Here is a 16832-nt window from a genome sequence, read left to right on the forward strand (position 1 = left end):
ATCTGTATCTTCTGTTGCAGCCTTTTTCGGAGCCGTCCTCCGTGAGTTGGAGAAGATGCTCTCTATAGAAGGCCATCTTCGTGTCCAACTCCTGTGTCGGCTGTATCCATGTGCTCCTGGTATTTAGCTAAATTAGATCCTGACGTATGAGTCTGGTGATCTTTGTCCGTGTGAGAGACAGAGAGGGTGCATCCAGGGAGTATTGAAGCGGAGGTAATCTATCCATGTTGAGACCATGCGACTGAAAACATGCTGTATCGCCTTGTAGAGCTAGCTGTCGAGATGACTCTAGGGCAAGCTGAGCGTATCTGTCCCTGGGGAGATCCCATAGACCGTGCATAAAGGATACTGATCTCGTCAATGCCTCCACCACGAGGGAGGGGGGGCTAGCTTGGCTCGGATAATGTCATGTGGTACTGAGGCCTTAGTCCGAATCATCCGAGCGATCATAGAGACCAGAGGCCTCTCCATACATCTCCATCCATCTATGTTGCCAGATCTCCCATGGTGGTCTACTGAGGGTCCCCATACCTGAACTCCATAGAGCATAGCTGGAGTCACCAGAGTGTCAAAATGCCAAAGCTGTGTTCGCGGTTCTTGAAACTGAACCTGTGAACGCATCCTTTCCAGTCCGCCCAAAGTTGCATATGCTCTTGTCAGTCTTGTCTCTGATGCTCTCCTTAGTGAAAACACCGGTCCACCGAAGACTACTCCAAGATAAGTATATGCATCTGTGTACTCCACAGTCTCCTGACCATACATAAATGTGGGTGCCGACCTCTTGGTGTGGTGTTAAACACCATAACCTTGGTTTTCCCAAGATTGACAGACAATCCATTGTCACGAGCAAATGTATGCAGAGCATCCAAATGATGCTGCATCCCCTCTGGAGAGTCAGAAATCAACACAATATCATCAACGTATAGTAACAGCGGAATCCATGTCCCTGCTAGCTGTGCCCCCCGGTCCCCTTGACGCTCTACAGAGTCCGAAAACTCATCCACATACATCCCAAAAAGAGTCAGGGATAGGGGGCATCCCTGCTTTACTCCAATAGTGGAGTGGACCATGTTAGACATTCCCTCAATGGTGCTTACCCGCCCCATCACTAACCTGTATAGAGCCAGAATACCCCATATCAGCTCTGTAGGCACCCCCATGTCTTGTAGTCTCCGTATAAGTCTGGCTCTCGGCACTGTGTCAAAAGCTTTGTGGAAATCCACAAAGCTACAATAGATCCTCTTGGCATGGTGTCTACCCTCCTCTATAATAGCTCTGAGTGTCAGGATCTGGTCAAGAGTGGAGAAACCTCTCCTGAAACCTGCTTGCCCTGGTGCCCTTATGCCCTCCCGCTCTGCCCATCTACTCAGCTCCTGCTCAAGAACGGATGCATACAACCTAGCTAATGTGTGACCAACCATGATGGTGCGATAATTCGCGGGAATCATGGGATCTCCCGACTTGAAAATACGCACAATCGTAAACAAATTCCAAGTCTTCGGGAAGCCTTCATACATGGCTCGATTAAACATCATAGCTAGGAGACCCGCAAGCATATCTCTGGCATGGATGAAGTGCTCTGCTACCAGACCATCATGATCATGTGCCCATTTAGTCTTCATCCTATCAATGGCTTTCCTTACCCTATCGACAGTAAAGATAGAACATGTCTCCGGGCATGTCTCTAGTGGGTTCGGCAGAGGCGGTTGCCCTGATGTTGTGTAGAGGGATGTGGCATATTCCCCCTATGTCTCAGTGGAGGTGACCGCTGGTGGTGGTGAATGCTCGTGGAATAGCCTCCATGCTTCGTCTGAGTCCCGACTTATAAATAACTGATATAGATCCCGCTCTAGCTGAGATAGATGGGCCCTTTTCTTTCGTCGCTCTAGGCGGCGAAAGATAATCCGTGACTGTCTATGTGTGGTAATACCCATGAGCACTTCCCTCTATAATTTGATCCTCGTCTCTCTGCACTCCTCATCGTACCAACTGTTCTGGGGCATTCTCCCAGATCGCCTCCGTGTGGGCTGGCTGTGGGGGTATGCCTCTGATGCTGCATCATGGAGCGTCTCTATCAGTATCTGAGTGAGTTCATCTAGTGGCCGTCCCGGCTCTTGGGTGCATAGCTGCCTGTATATCTCATCCATATACACAGAATCCGTCTCCCTCATGAAGGTATACCGAGTGTGTGTGGGGACCTCTCCTAATGGAGCTGTGCTGAATTGAAAGGTTAGGGTGAAAGACACGATAGCATGATCAACTGCTACTCCAACTGGCCTAGTGCCCACCATGAAATCCTGAAAGAATGGAATGAGACCTGGCTGGGCCATAACATAATCAACTGTGCTGGCACCATGTCGGTGTGGAAAGCAAGTAAAACCTCTAGCTGTCGAAAATCTTTGTAGGCCATTCACAATGGCCAATCTGTGTGCGGTTCCCATATCTATCAAGTATCTGCCATATTCAATGTATTCCTCATCTTGTGATAGTCTGGATAGACCCATCTCTGTGACGTCCAGCTCCCTAAGCATTTCTTCGGAAGTATCATAAAATATTGTCTGGTGGTGGGCAGTCCTAGCATTGAAATCCCCTAGTATGATAATGTCACCATCCTTGGAAAACTCCCATATATCATTATCCAAAATAGCAAAGGGGGATTGTCCTCTAGGTGATGCATATACTGACGTATAAGGAGGAAAGTAACAAATAGCTATGTAGAGGTATCTGCCCGTCTCTGCCTTGAGCCTCATCCACATGTACCTAGCCTGTTCATCTTTACTTGCTATATATATCAGTGGCCGCAGTTCCTCCCTGAATAGAACTGCCACTCCCCTTGAGCCCCGTCCTCGATGCTCCGATCTGGTCTCCTGTCTGCATGCGTCTCCCATCTATATCCGCTCACCTGTGGCATGGATCGACCAGGTGCTTGATGCGTCTCAGAGTAGAAAACGATGTCTCTTCCCGTGAGGCTATCCTCAAAGGCTCCTACATCTAGGCGGAGTGACCATTACAATTCCAGGTTGCCATCTTTAGTGTGGTCCCATGTCTTGCACCGTCATGCGGGGCGTCGCTCCAATATCACCACCTTTCCATCCCTGTAAAAAGCAATCTTCCCCTTTTCCCTTGCTGCTCTAATTTCCGGAATTACTTCTTGCATATGAGCAATCTGCGAGAGGGTGAGGTCATCTCCAAGAAAGATGCCAGTTTTCTTTAGAGTCGGTCTCTGCTTCAGGAAGTCCTTCTTCGCTTCCATGGAGGGGAAGCGGAGAATGAGTGCCCTTTCCTTCGAGGTTTCTCTTTTGCTCCCGCTTTTCTTAATGCCCACTCTCCAGGCCCTCGTATGCGTTTGCTCGTTGACCCCCACCAGAGTCATGAGTTCTTTCACCTCTTCATCCACATTATCCTGGTCTTTGAGGCCACTTATCCTTACGTGCAAGGCTCGCACACGTCTCTTTTGCTCCTCTTCTAGTGTCAAGTTGATGATGGTTGGTGTGGGGGTTATTTCCTTGCCTTTCCCTTTTTTGACAATCTCGATCCATGTTTCGGCCTTTTCTGCTTTTTGTTGGGTCTTTGTGATAACATCCACCCACGAGGTCGTCATTTCTTTTTGTTTCTCCCCACCTTCTTTGATGGCCCGCATTTGTTCCTTAATTGTGTTAAGCTCTTCAATTATTGAGGGTTGAAGCTCTCCCTCTTCGAGGACCCTCTGCGAACGTACCTCTGCAAGCTCTTTCTTGAGTAGTGCAATTTCCTCATCTTGGGACAGAGAGGGCGGGGAGCGCGAGTGTGAGCAGCGCGGGGTGGGGGAGCACGTGCATGCGTAGGGGCAGCGAGACAATGGGGGCGGGGAGCAGAGGGGAGCGAGAGACGCAGGGGCAGCGGGACAGAGCATGCGGGGAGCAGAGGGAGAGGACGAGCGAGCAGGGGGGGGGATGCAGAGCGTGTGAACAGGCGAGCAAGGGAGCAGCGCGCGAGCAGGGGGCAGCGGGCAGGCGAGAGAGAGAGCAGCGTGGGAGCAGGGGTGGCAAGGCGGGGACGCAGCAGGGCGAGCATGGACGCAACACACACACACACACACACACACACACAGAGAGAGAGAGAGAGAGAGAGAGAGAGAGAGAGAGAGAGAGAGAGAGAGAGAGAGAGAGAGAGAGAGAGAGAGAGAGAGAGAGAGAGAGAGAGAGAGAGAGAGAGAGAGAGATGATGAAATGAAATGTTATATTAACGTCTTCAAAAGGCCATAATGACTTATGAGACCCGAAAGTTACAAAGTGGTGGATCTGATACAAAGTCAGAGTAACAAAATAACCTAACAACAGTACAAAACAAAGATATCTACTATGGGGTCCTAAGTTGGTCGATGTGAGCCAAGCATAAAACTAAGCGGAAAAATTTGGGCGGCTTGTTGGGATGGCTGAATCACAAGAGATCTAGCATCGGTCGTTGGCGAATCTCATCAATTTCCTCCATGGTTAGTAGTCTGACCGGGCGTCGTGCATGCTTGGCCAGCGTGCTCCGAATTTTCTGTCGTAGAACTCGTCAATGCTGTGTAGTTCTTGGCAGTCGTGGGCGCCTGGATTTCCCTAGTTCAATCGCTCGGTCAATCAGTGTGCCTCTGGTGTGAGACGAGGGGGAGCTCTGTTGTGGGAGTGGCTCTTGCGGCTGTCCCGTGTCTGCTTTGAAGAAGTCTGTGATCCGTCTTTGAGACTGGCTAGCCTTGCCATTCATCAGGCCATCTCTGTGTCTGCGCAGCTCGAGTAAGAACAAACCCAGACATCTCTGATCTTCGTATCCCATGACTCTTGAGAGTGGTCCAAAACCCTCTCTGAACAGGCAGTGGAAGCGACCTCGTATCTCGTAGTAGAGGGGCAGCGGCATGTAGAGAGAGAGAGAGAGAGAGAGAGAGAGAGAGAGAGAGAGAGAGAGAGAGAGAGAGAGAGAGAGAGAGAGAGAGAGAGAGAGAGAGAGAGAGAGAGAGAGAGAGAGAGAGAGAGAGAGAGAGAGAGAGAGAGAGAGAGAGAGAGAGATGAAATGAAATGTTATATTAACGTGTTCAAAAGGCCAAAGTGACCTATGAGACTAAAAAGTTACAATGTGGTGGATCTGATACAAAGTCTGAGTAACAAAATAAAAATATTATAGAATACTAAGCTGCTAGATGTGAGCTAAGCAGCCAGTTGGGCTTGTGTAGGATACGGGTAGGGGGTGAAGTGAGTGGGGGGCTAAGACAACACAGTGTGGGTGTATCCTCAAAAAGAGGTAATGCGAGAGAGAGAGAGAGAGAGAGAGAGAGAGAGAGAGAGAGAGAGAGAGAGAGAGAGAGAGAGAGAGAGAGAAAATGAAATGTTATATTAACGTCTTCAAAAGGCCATAATGACCTATGAGACCCGAAAGTTACAAAGTGGTGGATCTGATACAAAGTCAGAGTAACAAAATAACCTAACAACATTACAAAACAAAGATATCTACTATGGGGGCCTAAGCTGGTTGATGTGAGCCAAGCATAAAACTAAGCGGGAAAATTTGGGTGGCTTGTTGGGATGGCTGAATCACAAGAGATCTAGCATCGGTTGTTGGCGAATCTCATCAATTTCCTCCATGGTTAGTAGTTTGACCGGGCGCATGCCTGGCCAGCGTGCTCCGAATTTTCTGTCGTAGAACCCGTCGATACCGTGTAGTTCTTGGCAGTCGTGGGCGCCTGGATTTCCCTATTTCAATCGCTAGGTCAATCAGTGTGCCTCTGGTGTGAGACGAGGGGGAGCTCTGTTGTGGGAGTGGCTCTTGCGGCAGTCCCGTGTCTGCTTTGAAGAAGTCTGAGATCCGTCTTTGAGACTGGCTAGCCTCGCCATTCATCAAGCTATCTCTGTGTCTGCGCAGCTCGAGTAAGAACAAACCCAGACATCTCTGATCTACGTATCCCATGACTCTTGAGAGTGGTCCAAAACCCTCTCTGAACAGGCAGTGAAAGCGACCTCGTATCTCGTAGTAGACAGGGCAGCGGCATGTATAGTGTAGCTCTGTCTCAGGTTCCGTGTTACACAAGGGGCATGTCCTGTCCTCTGCTGGTACTCCGCTATACCTCCCAGTCTCAATCCGCAACTGGTGAGAAGATGTGCGTAACTGGCCAATAGCACAGCGTATCCCATGAGACAAGTGGGTATCCATGTATCTGGGTCTCGTCACAAAACCATCTTCCGTAAGCTGGAGAAGGTGGTCTCTGTAGAAAGCCATCTTCGTGCCCAATTCCTGTGCTGGTTGTATCCATGTCCTCCTGGTGTCTAGTTGGGTTAGGTCTTGGCGGACGAGCTTGGTGATCTCTGACTGTGTAAGAGTGAGAGATGGTGCATCCAGTGAGTAATGGAATGGTGGCAGCCTGTCTGTGCTGAACCCGTGTGCCCGAAACCATGATGTCATCTCCCCATACCAGCATGTTGTATCTCCTTGTATGGCTAACTGTCGAGAGGATTCAAGTGCTATGCGAGCATATCTGTCTCTAGGAAGTTCCCATGTGCGGTTTATGAAGGAGACTGATCTGGTGAGCGCCTCCACCACAAGTGGGGGGGCTGCTAGCTCTGCTCGGATAATGGCACGTGGTATTGATTCCTTGGCTCTAATGAGCCGCGAGATCATAGAGACGAGAGGTTTCTCCATGTTCCCCCATCTGTCTGAGCGACCCGGCCTTCCGTGGTGATCCAGTGAAGGTCCCCATACCTCGGTTCCATAGAGCAGTGTTGAAGCCACCAAGGTGTCAAAGAGCCAGAGCTTCGTCCGGGGCTCCTAAAACTGAACCTGCGAACACATCCTCTCCAATCTACCCAATGTTGCGTGGGCTCTAATAAGTTTGGTCTTTGCTGCTCTTCTGAGTGAGAATGTAGGTCCGCTAAAAACCACTCCAAGGTAAGTGTAAGCGTCTGTGTACTCCACAGTCTCCTGGCCGTATGTGAATGTAGGTGCTGACCTCCCGATCCACTGTGGGGTGGTGTTAAACACCATAACTTTGGTTTTACCCAGGTTGACAGACAGACCACTTTCGTGTGTAAACGTGTGCAAAGCATCCAATTGACGTTGCATTCCCTCTGGGGATTCGGAGATCAACACTATGTCATCAGCATATAACAAAAGTGGAATCCATGTCCCTGCCAATTGAGCACCTTTATCCCCATCGCTGTCAATGTAGTCAGAAACCTCATCCACATACATACCGAAAAGGGTAGGAGAGAGCGGGCAGCCCTGCTTCACCCCAATAGTGGAGTGAACCGGTGTAGAAAGTCCCTCCGGGGTGCGTACATGCCCTACTACTGATCTGTACAATGCCATGATTCCCCAAATGAGTTCTGTGGGTACTCCCATTTCCTGTAATCTGCGCATTAGTCTAGCTCTGGGTACCGTGTCGAAAGCTTTGCGGAAGTCCACAAAGCTACAATAGATCCGTCTCCTATGAGATTTGCCTTCCTCGATGATGGCACTGAGTGTTAGGATATGGTCAAGAGTGGAGAAGCTTCTCCTGAATCCTGCCTGCCCAGTTGCACATATTCCTTCCCTCTCTGCCCATCTACTCAGTTGTTGCTCAAGAATGGATGCATACAACCGTGCCAGTGTGTGCCCAATCATAATAGTGCGATAATTCCCAGGCTCCATGGGGTCTCCTGATTTGAAGATAGGTACGATCGTAGATAGGCTCCAAGTGTCCGGTAGGCCCTCACACATGGCCCTGTTAAACATAACTGCTAGGAGCTCTGCTAGTATGTCTTTGGCATGCATGAAATGCTCAGCGACTAGGCCATCATGATCATATGCTCTCCCAGTCTTCATCCCGTCAATAGCTTTCTTCACCATCTCAGCGGTGAAAAAGCCACATGCATGTGGGCATGGATCGGGGGGGTTGGGGAGGGGCGGCTGTCCAGGTACTGTGTACAAAGATGATGCGTACTGACCCCATGTCTCTGTGGAGGAAATAGCCGGGGGGGGGGGGGGGGGGGGGGGGGGCGGGGGACTGCTCATGGAAGAGCCGCCACGCCTTACGCGAGTCCTGACTCAAGAATAGTTGATATAGATCCTGCTTGAGTCGAGCCAAAAAAGCCCTCTTCTTTCGCCGCACCAAGCATCGAAAGTCAATTTGTGACTGTCTGTGAGTGATGTCCCCTAACAACACCTCCCTCTGAAGTCTGGCTCTAGTCTGGCGGCACTCCTCGTCATACCAGCTGTTCTAAGGCATGCTCCCCGATCCGCGGCTTTGCTCAGGTTGGGTGTGTGGGTAGGCTTCTGCTGTTGCCTCATGTAGTGTCTGTGTCAGTATAGTAGTTAGCTCCTCTAGAGGTTGCCCCGGTTCCTCAGTGCATAGGCGTCTTGTAGATTTCGTCCATGTATACAGAATCCGTCTCCCGTGTGAATGTGTAGCGAGTAGGGGCTGCTACTCGTGGCCTGTGTGCTACACTGAACTGGAAGGAGATGGTCATTGACACCAGAGCATGATCCACTGCCACCTCGACCGGTCTGGGCCCAACTGTGAGATCCTGGATACTGGAGATGAGATTCGGCTGTGCCATGACATAGTCCACTGTGCTGGCTCCATGTCTGTGTGGGAAGCATGTAAATCCTCCCGTTGCTGCAGGAAATCTCTGTAGGCCGTTCAAGATGGCCAATCCATGTGCAGTGCCCATGTCTATCAAGTGTCGCCCATACTCAGTATTCCATATCGTGTGATATTCTGGAAAGGCCCGTCTCTTCAACATCTAGTTCTCTTAGCATCTCCTCTGAAGTATCATAAAACACTGCCTGGTGATGGGCAGTCCTAGCATTGAAGTCCCCTAGGATGATAATGTCACCGTCCCTAGAGAACTCCCATATGTCATCATCCAAAATAGAGAAAGGGGACTGTCCTCTGGGTGATGCATAAACTGATGTACTCGGGGGAAAGTAGCAAATAGCTACATAGAGGTATCTGCCTGTCTCTGCTTTCAGTCTCACCCACATGTACCTGGCCTGCTCGTCCCTGCGGGCTATATGTATCAGTGGCTGCAGATCCTCTCTAAATAACATTGCCACTCCTCCCGAGCCCCGCCCTCTGTGCTATGAGCGTGTCTCTTGTCTATAGGCTGTCTCCCACCTGTATCCGCTGATGTGAGGCATGGATTGCCCAGGGGCCTGGTGTGTCTCAGAGTAAAAGATGATGTCTCTTCCAGTAAAGCTATCCTCAAAAGCCCCCACATCAAGACGCATAGATCCATTGCAGTTCCAGGTAGCTACTCTGAGTGTGGTCCCATAAGTCTCGCACCGTCATGTGGAGCGTCGCTCTAGTATCACCACTTTCCCGTCTCGGTAAAAAGCGATCTTGCCTTTTCCCCTTGCCGCTCTAATCTCCGGCATTACTTCCTGCATATGAGCAATCTGCGAGAGGGTGAGATCATCCCCGAGAAAGATGCTAGTCTCTTTGAGAGTTGGTCTTTTCTTCAGGAATGACTTCTTTGCTTCCATGGAGGGAAAACGGAGGATGAGTGCTTTTTCTTTTGAGGTTTCTCCATTGCTTCCATTTTTCTTTATGTTGCCCACTCTCCATGCCCTTGTGTGCGTGAGCTCAGGAATCCCCATCAAGGTTGTGAGTTCTTTTACTTCTTCGTCCACATTGCCCTTGTCGTTAAGACCGCAAATTCTCACATGTAAAGCGCGCACCCTTCTCCTCTGCTCCTCCTCTAGTGTCTGATTGATGATGTTGTTGGGTGTGGACGTGGGCGTTATTGCCTTTTCCTTTCTTGTCCACCTTGATCCATTTCTCGGCTTCGTCCGCCTTCTGTTGAGTTTTGGTAAGAACATCCACCCAAGAAGTCGTCATTTCTTTGTGCTGCTCTTCTCCCTCTTTGATGGCCCGTACTTGTTCCTTGATCGTGTTGATTTCGTCGATTACTGAGGGTTGCAGTTCGCCCTCTTCCAGTGTGTTTCTTGATCGTGCTTCGGCGAGATCTTTCTTGAGTGATGCGATCTCTTCCTCTTGGGCCGTCACTCGGTCTTCCAGCGTGCTTATCTTGTTCTCTTGGATCAGCACGCGTCCTTCGAGTATGTTTATTGTGCCCCAGAGATTGCGGTTCAACTTGGTAACGGTCTCCGTCATTTCCTCTTTGCATTTTTGAATGGCATCCTCCAGGGGGTCAGCTTTATCGTTCATCTTCCTCATGCTTGATCGCCGTCCGCAAGGGAGTTAGATGACGTGTGCACCCACCCTAGCAGTGGGTGCGGCAGCTGAGCGAGTGGGGGGGTCGTCCGCAAGGGGGTCACCAGGTGTGTGTGTGCACTCACATTAACGACGGGCGCGGTGGGTGGTGGAGCACGAGGTGGTAGGGGCCCCCGGGGGGGGGGGGGGGTGGGGGGGGGGGGGTTTAAGGTATGGTAGAGAGAGTTGGGGAGGGGGCGGGGAGGGGTTCCAAAAAAAAAAGAAAAAAAAGAAAAAAAAGAAAAAAAAAAAGACTTCCTACGCGTAGAAGGTCATCCTACGTTTAAAAGAGAAAAAAAGGAGGCATGCTACGCGTAGTAGAGGCGGAGACATGCTACGCGTAGAAGAAAAAAAAGGGGGGGCGTCCGGCTGGGCTGCAGGCGGGCACAACAGCTAGGGAGCTTCCGATGGGAGCAGCGCGCAGGAGCGTGGGTGCAGAGGCAGCGGGTGGGGGGCGAAGGGTGCAGAGCGTGCGAGCCTGCAGTGGGGGCAGGGGCAGCCAGCAGGCGTGAGGGAGGTGCGCGAGCAGAGGCAGCGGGCGGAGGCAGCAAGGGGGCGAGGGCAGGGCGCGCGAGCCTGCAGCGGGAGCAGGGGCAGCCAGCAGGCGCGAGGGGAGCCAGCGGGAGAGAGAGAGAGAGAGAGAGAGACAGAGAGAGAGTTGCGCAGACCCTCACCAAGACCTGCCACTAGAGAGAGAGAGAGAGAGAGAGAGAGAGAGAGAGAGAGAGAGAGAGAGAGAGAGAGAGAAATGAAATGAAATGAAATGTTATATTAACGTCTTCAAAAGGCCAAAATGGCCTATGAGACCAAAAAAGTTACAATTGGTGAATCATCAGGAGGTAATGCCACAGAGAGAGAAATGAAATGAAATGAAATGTTATATTAACGTCTTCAGAAGGCCAGAATGACCTATGAGACCAGACAGTTACAATGTGGTGGATCTGATACAAAGTCAGAGTAACAAAAATGACAAAATAAATGTGAGAGAGAGAGAGAGCGAGAGAGCGAGAGAGCTTTTACTGCAGGGATGCATCCACGTGTATTGGTGGATGGATTTGAGATTGCAAAGAAAGCAACCTTAGAGTTTCTTGAAAAGTTCAAAACTCCTGTGGTGATGGGCGACTCACCTGACAAAGAGATCCTAAAGATGGTTGCAAGAACCACCTTGAGGACAAAGGTAATTTTTCAAATATTGGTTAACCATTCTAGTTTCTCACAGATACGATTTGATAGATACCAAACCTCTAAAGCGCTTACCTAGACTTTCATGAATATGCTACTCTATTTTTTTAGCTTACAGAGTTTCTATTTTTCTAATTTCTCACAGTGTTCTGTAAATGGTAATAGCTATGGTTGCTAGACTTTCATGAATATGCTACTCTATTTTTTTAGCTTACAGAGTTTCTATTTTTCTAGTTTCTCACAGTGTTCTGTAAATGGTAATAGCTATGGTTGCTAGACTTTCATGAATATGCTACTCTATTTTTATAGCTTAGTTTTTTGTGGTTTGTGCATGTATAGCTTTTGTCTTCTTACTTTGTTTTCCGCTTGCTCTGAAGGTCTATGAGTCCCTCGCCGATCAACTCACAGAGATTGTTGTGAATGGGGTAGGTGATTTTATTGATTGCATGATCATATACATTTGCGAGTACGTGCTGTTGATGATTCTTTGCATGTGGATGTGGTTGATTTGAAGCTAACTTCTGCTAAGTGATTTTTCGTGACAGGTTCTCTGCATTCGCAAACCATCAGAGGCCATTGACCTGTTTATGGTAGAGATTATGCATATGAGGCATAGATTTGATACTGATACAAGGCTGGTATAGTTTTCACCACTGTCGTTTTTACACTTTTAATTATAAGGTCAATTATTTCATTCGAGTTTAAATCACTATGCTGCCTTTGCATGATGATAAGACATGGGTGTGTAATGTAGTGTTCTGATATGTCATGCTCAATTCTAAGCAGCCTTCTTTGCTTCTAACTTAGCTGGTTTTAATAGGTAGGATCTGGAATAAAATTTCGTGTATTCGATCTGTTTTCTTGTTTATACTGCAGGTTGAGGGTCTCGTGCTAGATCATGGAGCTCGGCACCCAGATATGAAGAAAAGGGCTGAGAACTGCTTTATCCTTACTTGCAATGTTTCACTAGAATATGAGAAAAGGTATCACACTGATCATATATGAATTGAGTTTGATGGTGCTTCTTGAGTAAGTTTGTTGCATCTTCTGTAAGAACTCAGGCTCAGTTGACACTACGCCATTAGTTATGACTTTTGAGAGTCCTTGTTCGGTGTGTGTTTCTAGCAAGACTTTTTCTTGCCTGTTTTGAAGATTTGCGAAGCTTAATGTGTGAGTGGGATGTCAACCTGTGTCATGACCTTGTCTAAAACTAAAGTTACTACTGGTCTTTGGCAACCTCTGACATGGCTCAACTTTTGCAGTGAGGTAAACGCAGGGTTTTTCTATAACTCTGCAGAACAGAGGGAGCAAATGGTAGCAGCTGAGCGAAGAAGTGTGGATGAAAAAGTGCAGAAGATTATAGACCTGAAAAAGCAGGTGTGTTGGTCCTTGTTGCTACTAGCCAATTCGATGGAGGAGATGCTTGGTTTGTGAACTTGACTGTGCTCTTTTGTGTAGGTTTGTGAGGGGACCACCAACAACTTTGTTGTGATCAATCAGAAGGGTATTGATCCGATATCTCTTGATCTGCTAGCGAGAGAGGGTGTAAGTTTTCACTTCCCATTGCTCTGTGCTTCAATATTTCTATGCGAGCATTCCACATTGCAAGTTGTTTGGTGCAGATTGTGGCCTTGAGAAGGGCAAAAAGGAGGAATATGGAGCGCTTAGTCCTAGCGTGTGGGGGTGATGCTGTTAATTCTGTTGAAGATCTGACACCAGAGGTCTTGGGATGGGCTGGACTTGTATATGAACATGTATTGGGTGAAGAGAAGTACACTTTTGTGGAAGAAGTGAAGAATCCGCATTCTTGCACCATCTTGATCAAAGGTTTGTCTCATCATACATCACATAGCTTTGTACTGTACGTTCAAGTTTGTACTAGCTGTCTGCAGAGTTTTATAGTACATTATGGGTGTCAAGCTTTTTAGGAAGAATTTGCATAGCTTGTTTGGGTCATGCAATTTTACTGCTCATGCCTTGGATGAGTTAGAAAAGATATGATTTCTGTTGCCTGCTTTGTAGTAAATATTTACTGTTTTCTTTTTGTTAAGTCGACTGGTTCTAGTTGTTCATTTGTTCTGCATAGTTTTTGGGTTCTTTTGTTTTTGTTGGTCCCCATTGTTTAGTGACTGAGTCACTGGCTATATAATACACTGATCTTTCTATTTATGATTGTACTATTTCGCTTACTGAAATCCGTGCTCAATGTTGGTTGCATAATCTGATAGCATTTTCCTGGTGACTTGAGTTCTTGCATAATCTGCTAGCATTTTCCTTGTCACTTGAGCTGTTGCCTATTTTGCAGGTCCGAATGACCATACCATTGCACAGATTAAAGATGCAGTACGAGATGGTTTGCGGGCAGTGAAAAATACGCTCGAGGATGAGGCGGTTGTTCTGGTTGGTGTTCCAGTTTGCCAATTTATGACGTTAGTGAGCTTTTGAAATAAACCGAGGATCTTTCACTAACAATGAAGCCTGGTACAAATTTATTCTCCAATTGTATAGGGAGCAGGAGCTTTTGAGGTTGCGGCAAGACAATATCTGGTGAATGAAGTGAAAAAAACAGTCAAAGGGGTAAAAATCTAATTTATGACTTGCATAATGTTTAGGGTGGGTCAATTGGTGTTCACCTGTTTCATTCTTTTTTTTGTTTTTTGCTTCAGGGTTTCTAGAAAAGAGATTATGCTCATCATGTGAATGCGCCTTATTTAAAAAAGCGATGACAATAAAATGTGACTAGCATAATCTGTCTTACTGGAATCCGACTCAGTTATTTGTTTTCAAGGGAAAGGGGTTGGCTTTACCCAGCCTCAAGGCAAGATGAAAACTAGATGATTCAATGCCTTCAACTTTACACTAGGCAAAAGTTCCAGCCCCTCTCCTGGATATAGGTGGAGGGGTGAAGAGAGCTGTCTTGCTCAGTGGCAATGTGAGATGAGCTGCCATGACTAATGAAAAAAGTGAGGTCTCGTGTAAAGTCAATTGGTGTCAAGGATGAGGATCAGTTTCTGATTGGTAAATTAATTTTGGATGGCTCATTGTGTGAGACCAGAGTCACTCTTAACATCTTTGATCAGATGAATGAAACATACTAGGTGTGCTGGTTGGAGGTATAGTGTATTGCGATTCTAAATGCTAGCTCAAGCTCTCTAGTTTTTTTTTTGCTAAGAAAAACAGTGCTGTTTTCATTAGCACTGAAGATGCCCCTGGAAATGCCCAAAAATAAGCCTTTCCTGAGGGAGCTAGAAAACGGAAGTACAAGTGGGTCATAGACCAAGAGCACTGATAGGAAACTGGAGATTACTTAAAACGGCCAAAGGCCAAAGGCTAAAAAAGAATCGAGGGGAAAAATGTCTTCTAAAGATGTAAAACGTCGGGGCAGACTGGTGCTTCACAAGCAGCAACAAGCGAGCTTTGAAAGAAGCAGGTAAGAATCACCATGAAAAGTAGGCGAAGCAGCTGAGGTTGAGGATAATAGGTAATAGAACAACTGGAGTATCTAGGAAAAATTGTAACAGATGTCTGGCAGTCTCTTTGATCTTGAACTTGCCATTTTATGCTGTTGGATAAAGTCTAGCGGAGTTTTTACATCTAAGTGGGGCTAGGTAAGTTTTGATTTCAAGTTTTCTAGTTGAGGCGCGCCCATGGACACTGCTTGGGTAGCCATGGCTTCAGTGTGTTTGTTGTGACAGACATATTTTGCTTATTTCATTATTGCAGTAGTTATTGGCTACCGCAAAACATGGTTTTTGTTCTTGAAGGGCGTAGGGTCTGTGTTGCCCTTTTGTTTACGCTGGCCTACAATTATCTATTTGCTACACCTACTAGTCTCTAGAAAAGTAAAGAGGTAAACATGTTAGCTCTATTCTTTGTTTGCTTATGTAATTTTCATGTAGCTTGTGACAAAATTTGTGCATTAATCGACTTAAGAGTTGGCCTAATGCGTCTCATGCATGCACAGAGAGCACAACTGGGCGTTGAGGCATTTGCAGATGCTCTCTTGGTGGTTCCTAAAACTTTAGCTGAAAACTCTGGACTTGACACTCAGGATGTGATCATCGCATTACAGGTAATTGATATGCTCTTTGTAGTTACTTCATATATACTGTTAAAAATCTGAAGGCAAGCATACTTTGGGCAACCTTTACAAGTATCTTTATGCTTTTAGCTTTCAAATGGAAACTAGAGAAACCTTTAGGTGCCCTCTGTATGCTTTTGTAATATTCAAAGTTACAAGTGCTATTCCAGCTTAGTGACTGTGGTGTACCTTCTTTATGGGATCTGGACAGAGAGAGCATGACAATGGTGTAGTGGCGGGTCTGAATCATCACACAGGCGAGCCCATGGACCCACAAATGGAGGGAATATTTGACAACTATAGTGTGAAGCGACAAATAATAAATTCAGGGTACGTCTACTTCTACACTAAAGCTTGAGGTTGTTTTGGCTTGTCATGTTTCCTGCACCTGAAGTGATGGTTTTGTCTGTGTGTGTTTCAGTCCCATCATTGCATCTCAATTGCTGCTGGTGGATGAGGTGATTAGAGCAGGCAGAAACATGCGGAAGGGCTGAGGTGAGGAGGTTGGCTATCCTCCAGCTCAGCACCTCCCTAAATTACTGGGAGTTCTTTGGCATCGCCTGCTGCAGATAGATAAGCTTGGCTTTGCCAAGAAGGCTTGTGCGAAACAAACAAAACAAAATCACTGCCCTCTGTGCGCTCAATTTTTACCTGTAACACTGAGGCATAGCAGGGCTAGAAAGAAAATAGGGATCTTCGCTGTTGATTAAAGTGCCATTTTCGATTGCTGTTGTTGAGCTTTTGGATCACAGCAGTATTGGCATCTATGAGCAGTGAAAAATGCTAGTTTTGGGTGCCATCATTACTGGCCCCCTTACCTTTTGCACACGTTGTCTAGTTTTGGTTGCCATCATTACTGGTCCCCTTACCTTCTGTACTAGTTTTATATAAGAGTTCCATCATCACCATTTAATTACAGCTTCAAATTCTGCATTTTGTGTAAAGATTCTTGGAGTCTTAAGAAACAGCCTCGTTGCATGGGTCATTAATGTGACATGATCTCTTAAACTCAGATGTATACACATACTTCCCGTCGCACACACCTCTTAACTTACTTAGACCCATGCCTTTGTGGGCTTGGATTCTGGAAGGGTAGGGCATGGAAATCAGGTTCTTTTCTGTTGATTCAGGGCTAACTAGTAACAAGTGTTATCCCAGCTCTGCCTGGCGTACCATCTTTTACACGGAGAGGATAATCTTTTTTGTCAATTCAAAAGTTAAATTGTCCCTTTTTCTCGAGTATTTGTCTTTGGACATGATTGTGGTCTTGCAGATCACATTTGGAAGCGAAGGTTAGTTGATTTTACATTACCTAAAACAAATTTGTTTTCTTAATCATGTGGAAATGTAAAGACTTGAGTATCT

General features: G+C 47.1%; 1 protein-coding gene across 1 annotated transcript in view; it reads left to right on the plus strand.

Moving 5' to 3' along the window:
- The window catches only part of LOC147446497 (T-complex protein 1 subunit zeta 1), a 28570-nt gene extending 12109 nt beyond the window's left edge, over positions 1 to 16461 (plus strand). The window contains exons 4-15 of the mRNA XM_086525711.1: positions 11230 to 11381; positions 11764 to 11811; positions 11932 to 12024; positions 12263 to 12369; positions 12649 to 12763; positions 12845 to 12931; positions 13009 to 13213; positions 13692 to 13786; positions 13895 to 13963; positions 15351 to 15458; positions 15679 to 15797; positions 15889 to 16461. Coding sequence (XP_086381837.1) covers positions 11230 to 11381; positions 11764 to 11811; positions 11932 to 12024; positions 12263 to 12369; positions 12649 to 12763; positions 12845 to 12931; positions 13009 to 13213; positions 13692 to 13786; positions 13895 to 13963; positions 15351 to 15458; positions 15679 to 15797; positions 15889 to 15961 — 1271 coding nt within the window. The 3' untranslated portion in view covers positions 15962 to 16461. The remainder of the gene's footprint in view (positions 1 to 11229; positions 11382 to 11763; positions 11812 to 11931; positions 12025 to 12262; positions 12370 to 12648; positions 12764 to 12844; positions 12932 to 13008; positions 13214 to 13691; positions 13787 to 13894; positions 13964 to 15350; positions 15459 to 15678; positions 15798 to 15888) is intronic.
- Positions 16462 to 16832: the final 371 nt, after the last annotated feature.

This window comes from Adiantum capillus-veneris, chromosome 12, assembly GCF_014529385.1.
Source record: "Adiantum capillus-veneris isolate H3 chromosome 12, ASM1452938v2, whole genome shotgun sequence".
Taxonomy (NCBI): Eukaryota; Viridiplantae; Streptophyta; class Polypodiopsida; order Polypodiales; family Pteridaceae; genus Adiantum; species Adiantum capillus-veneris.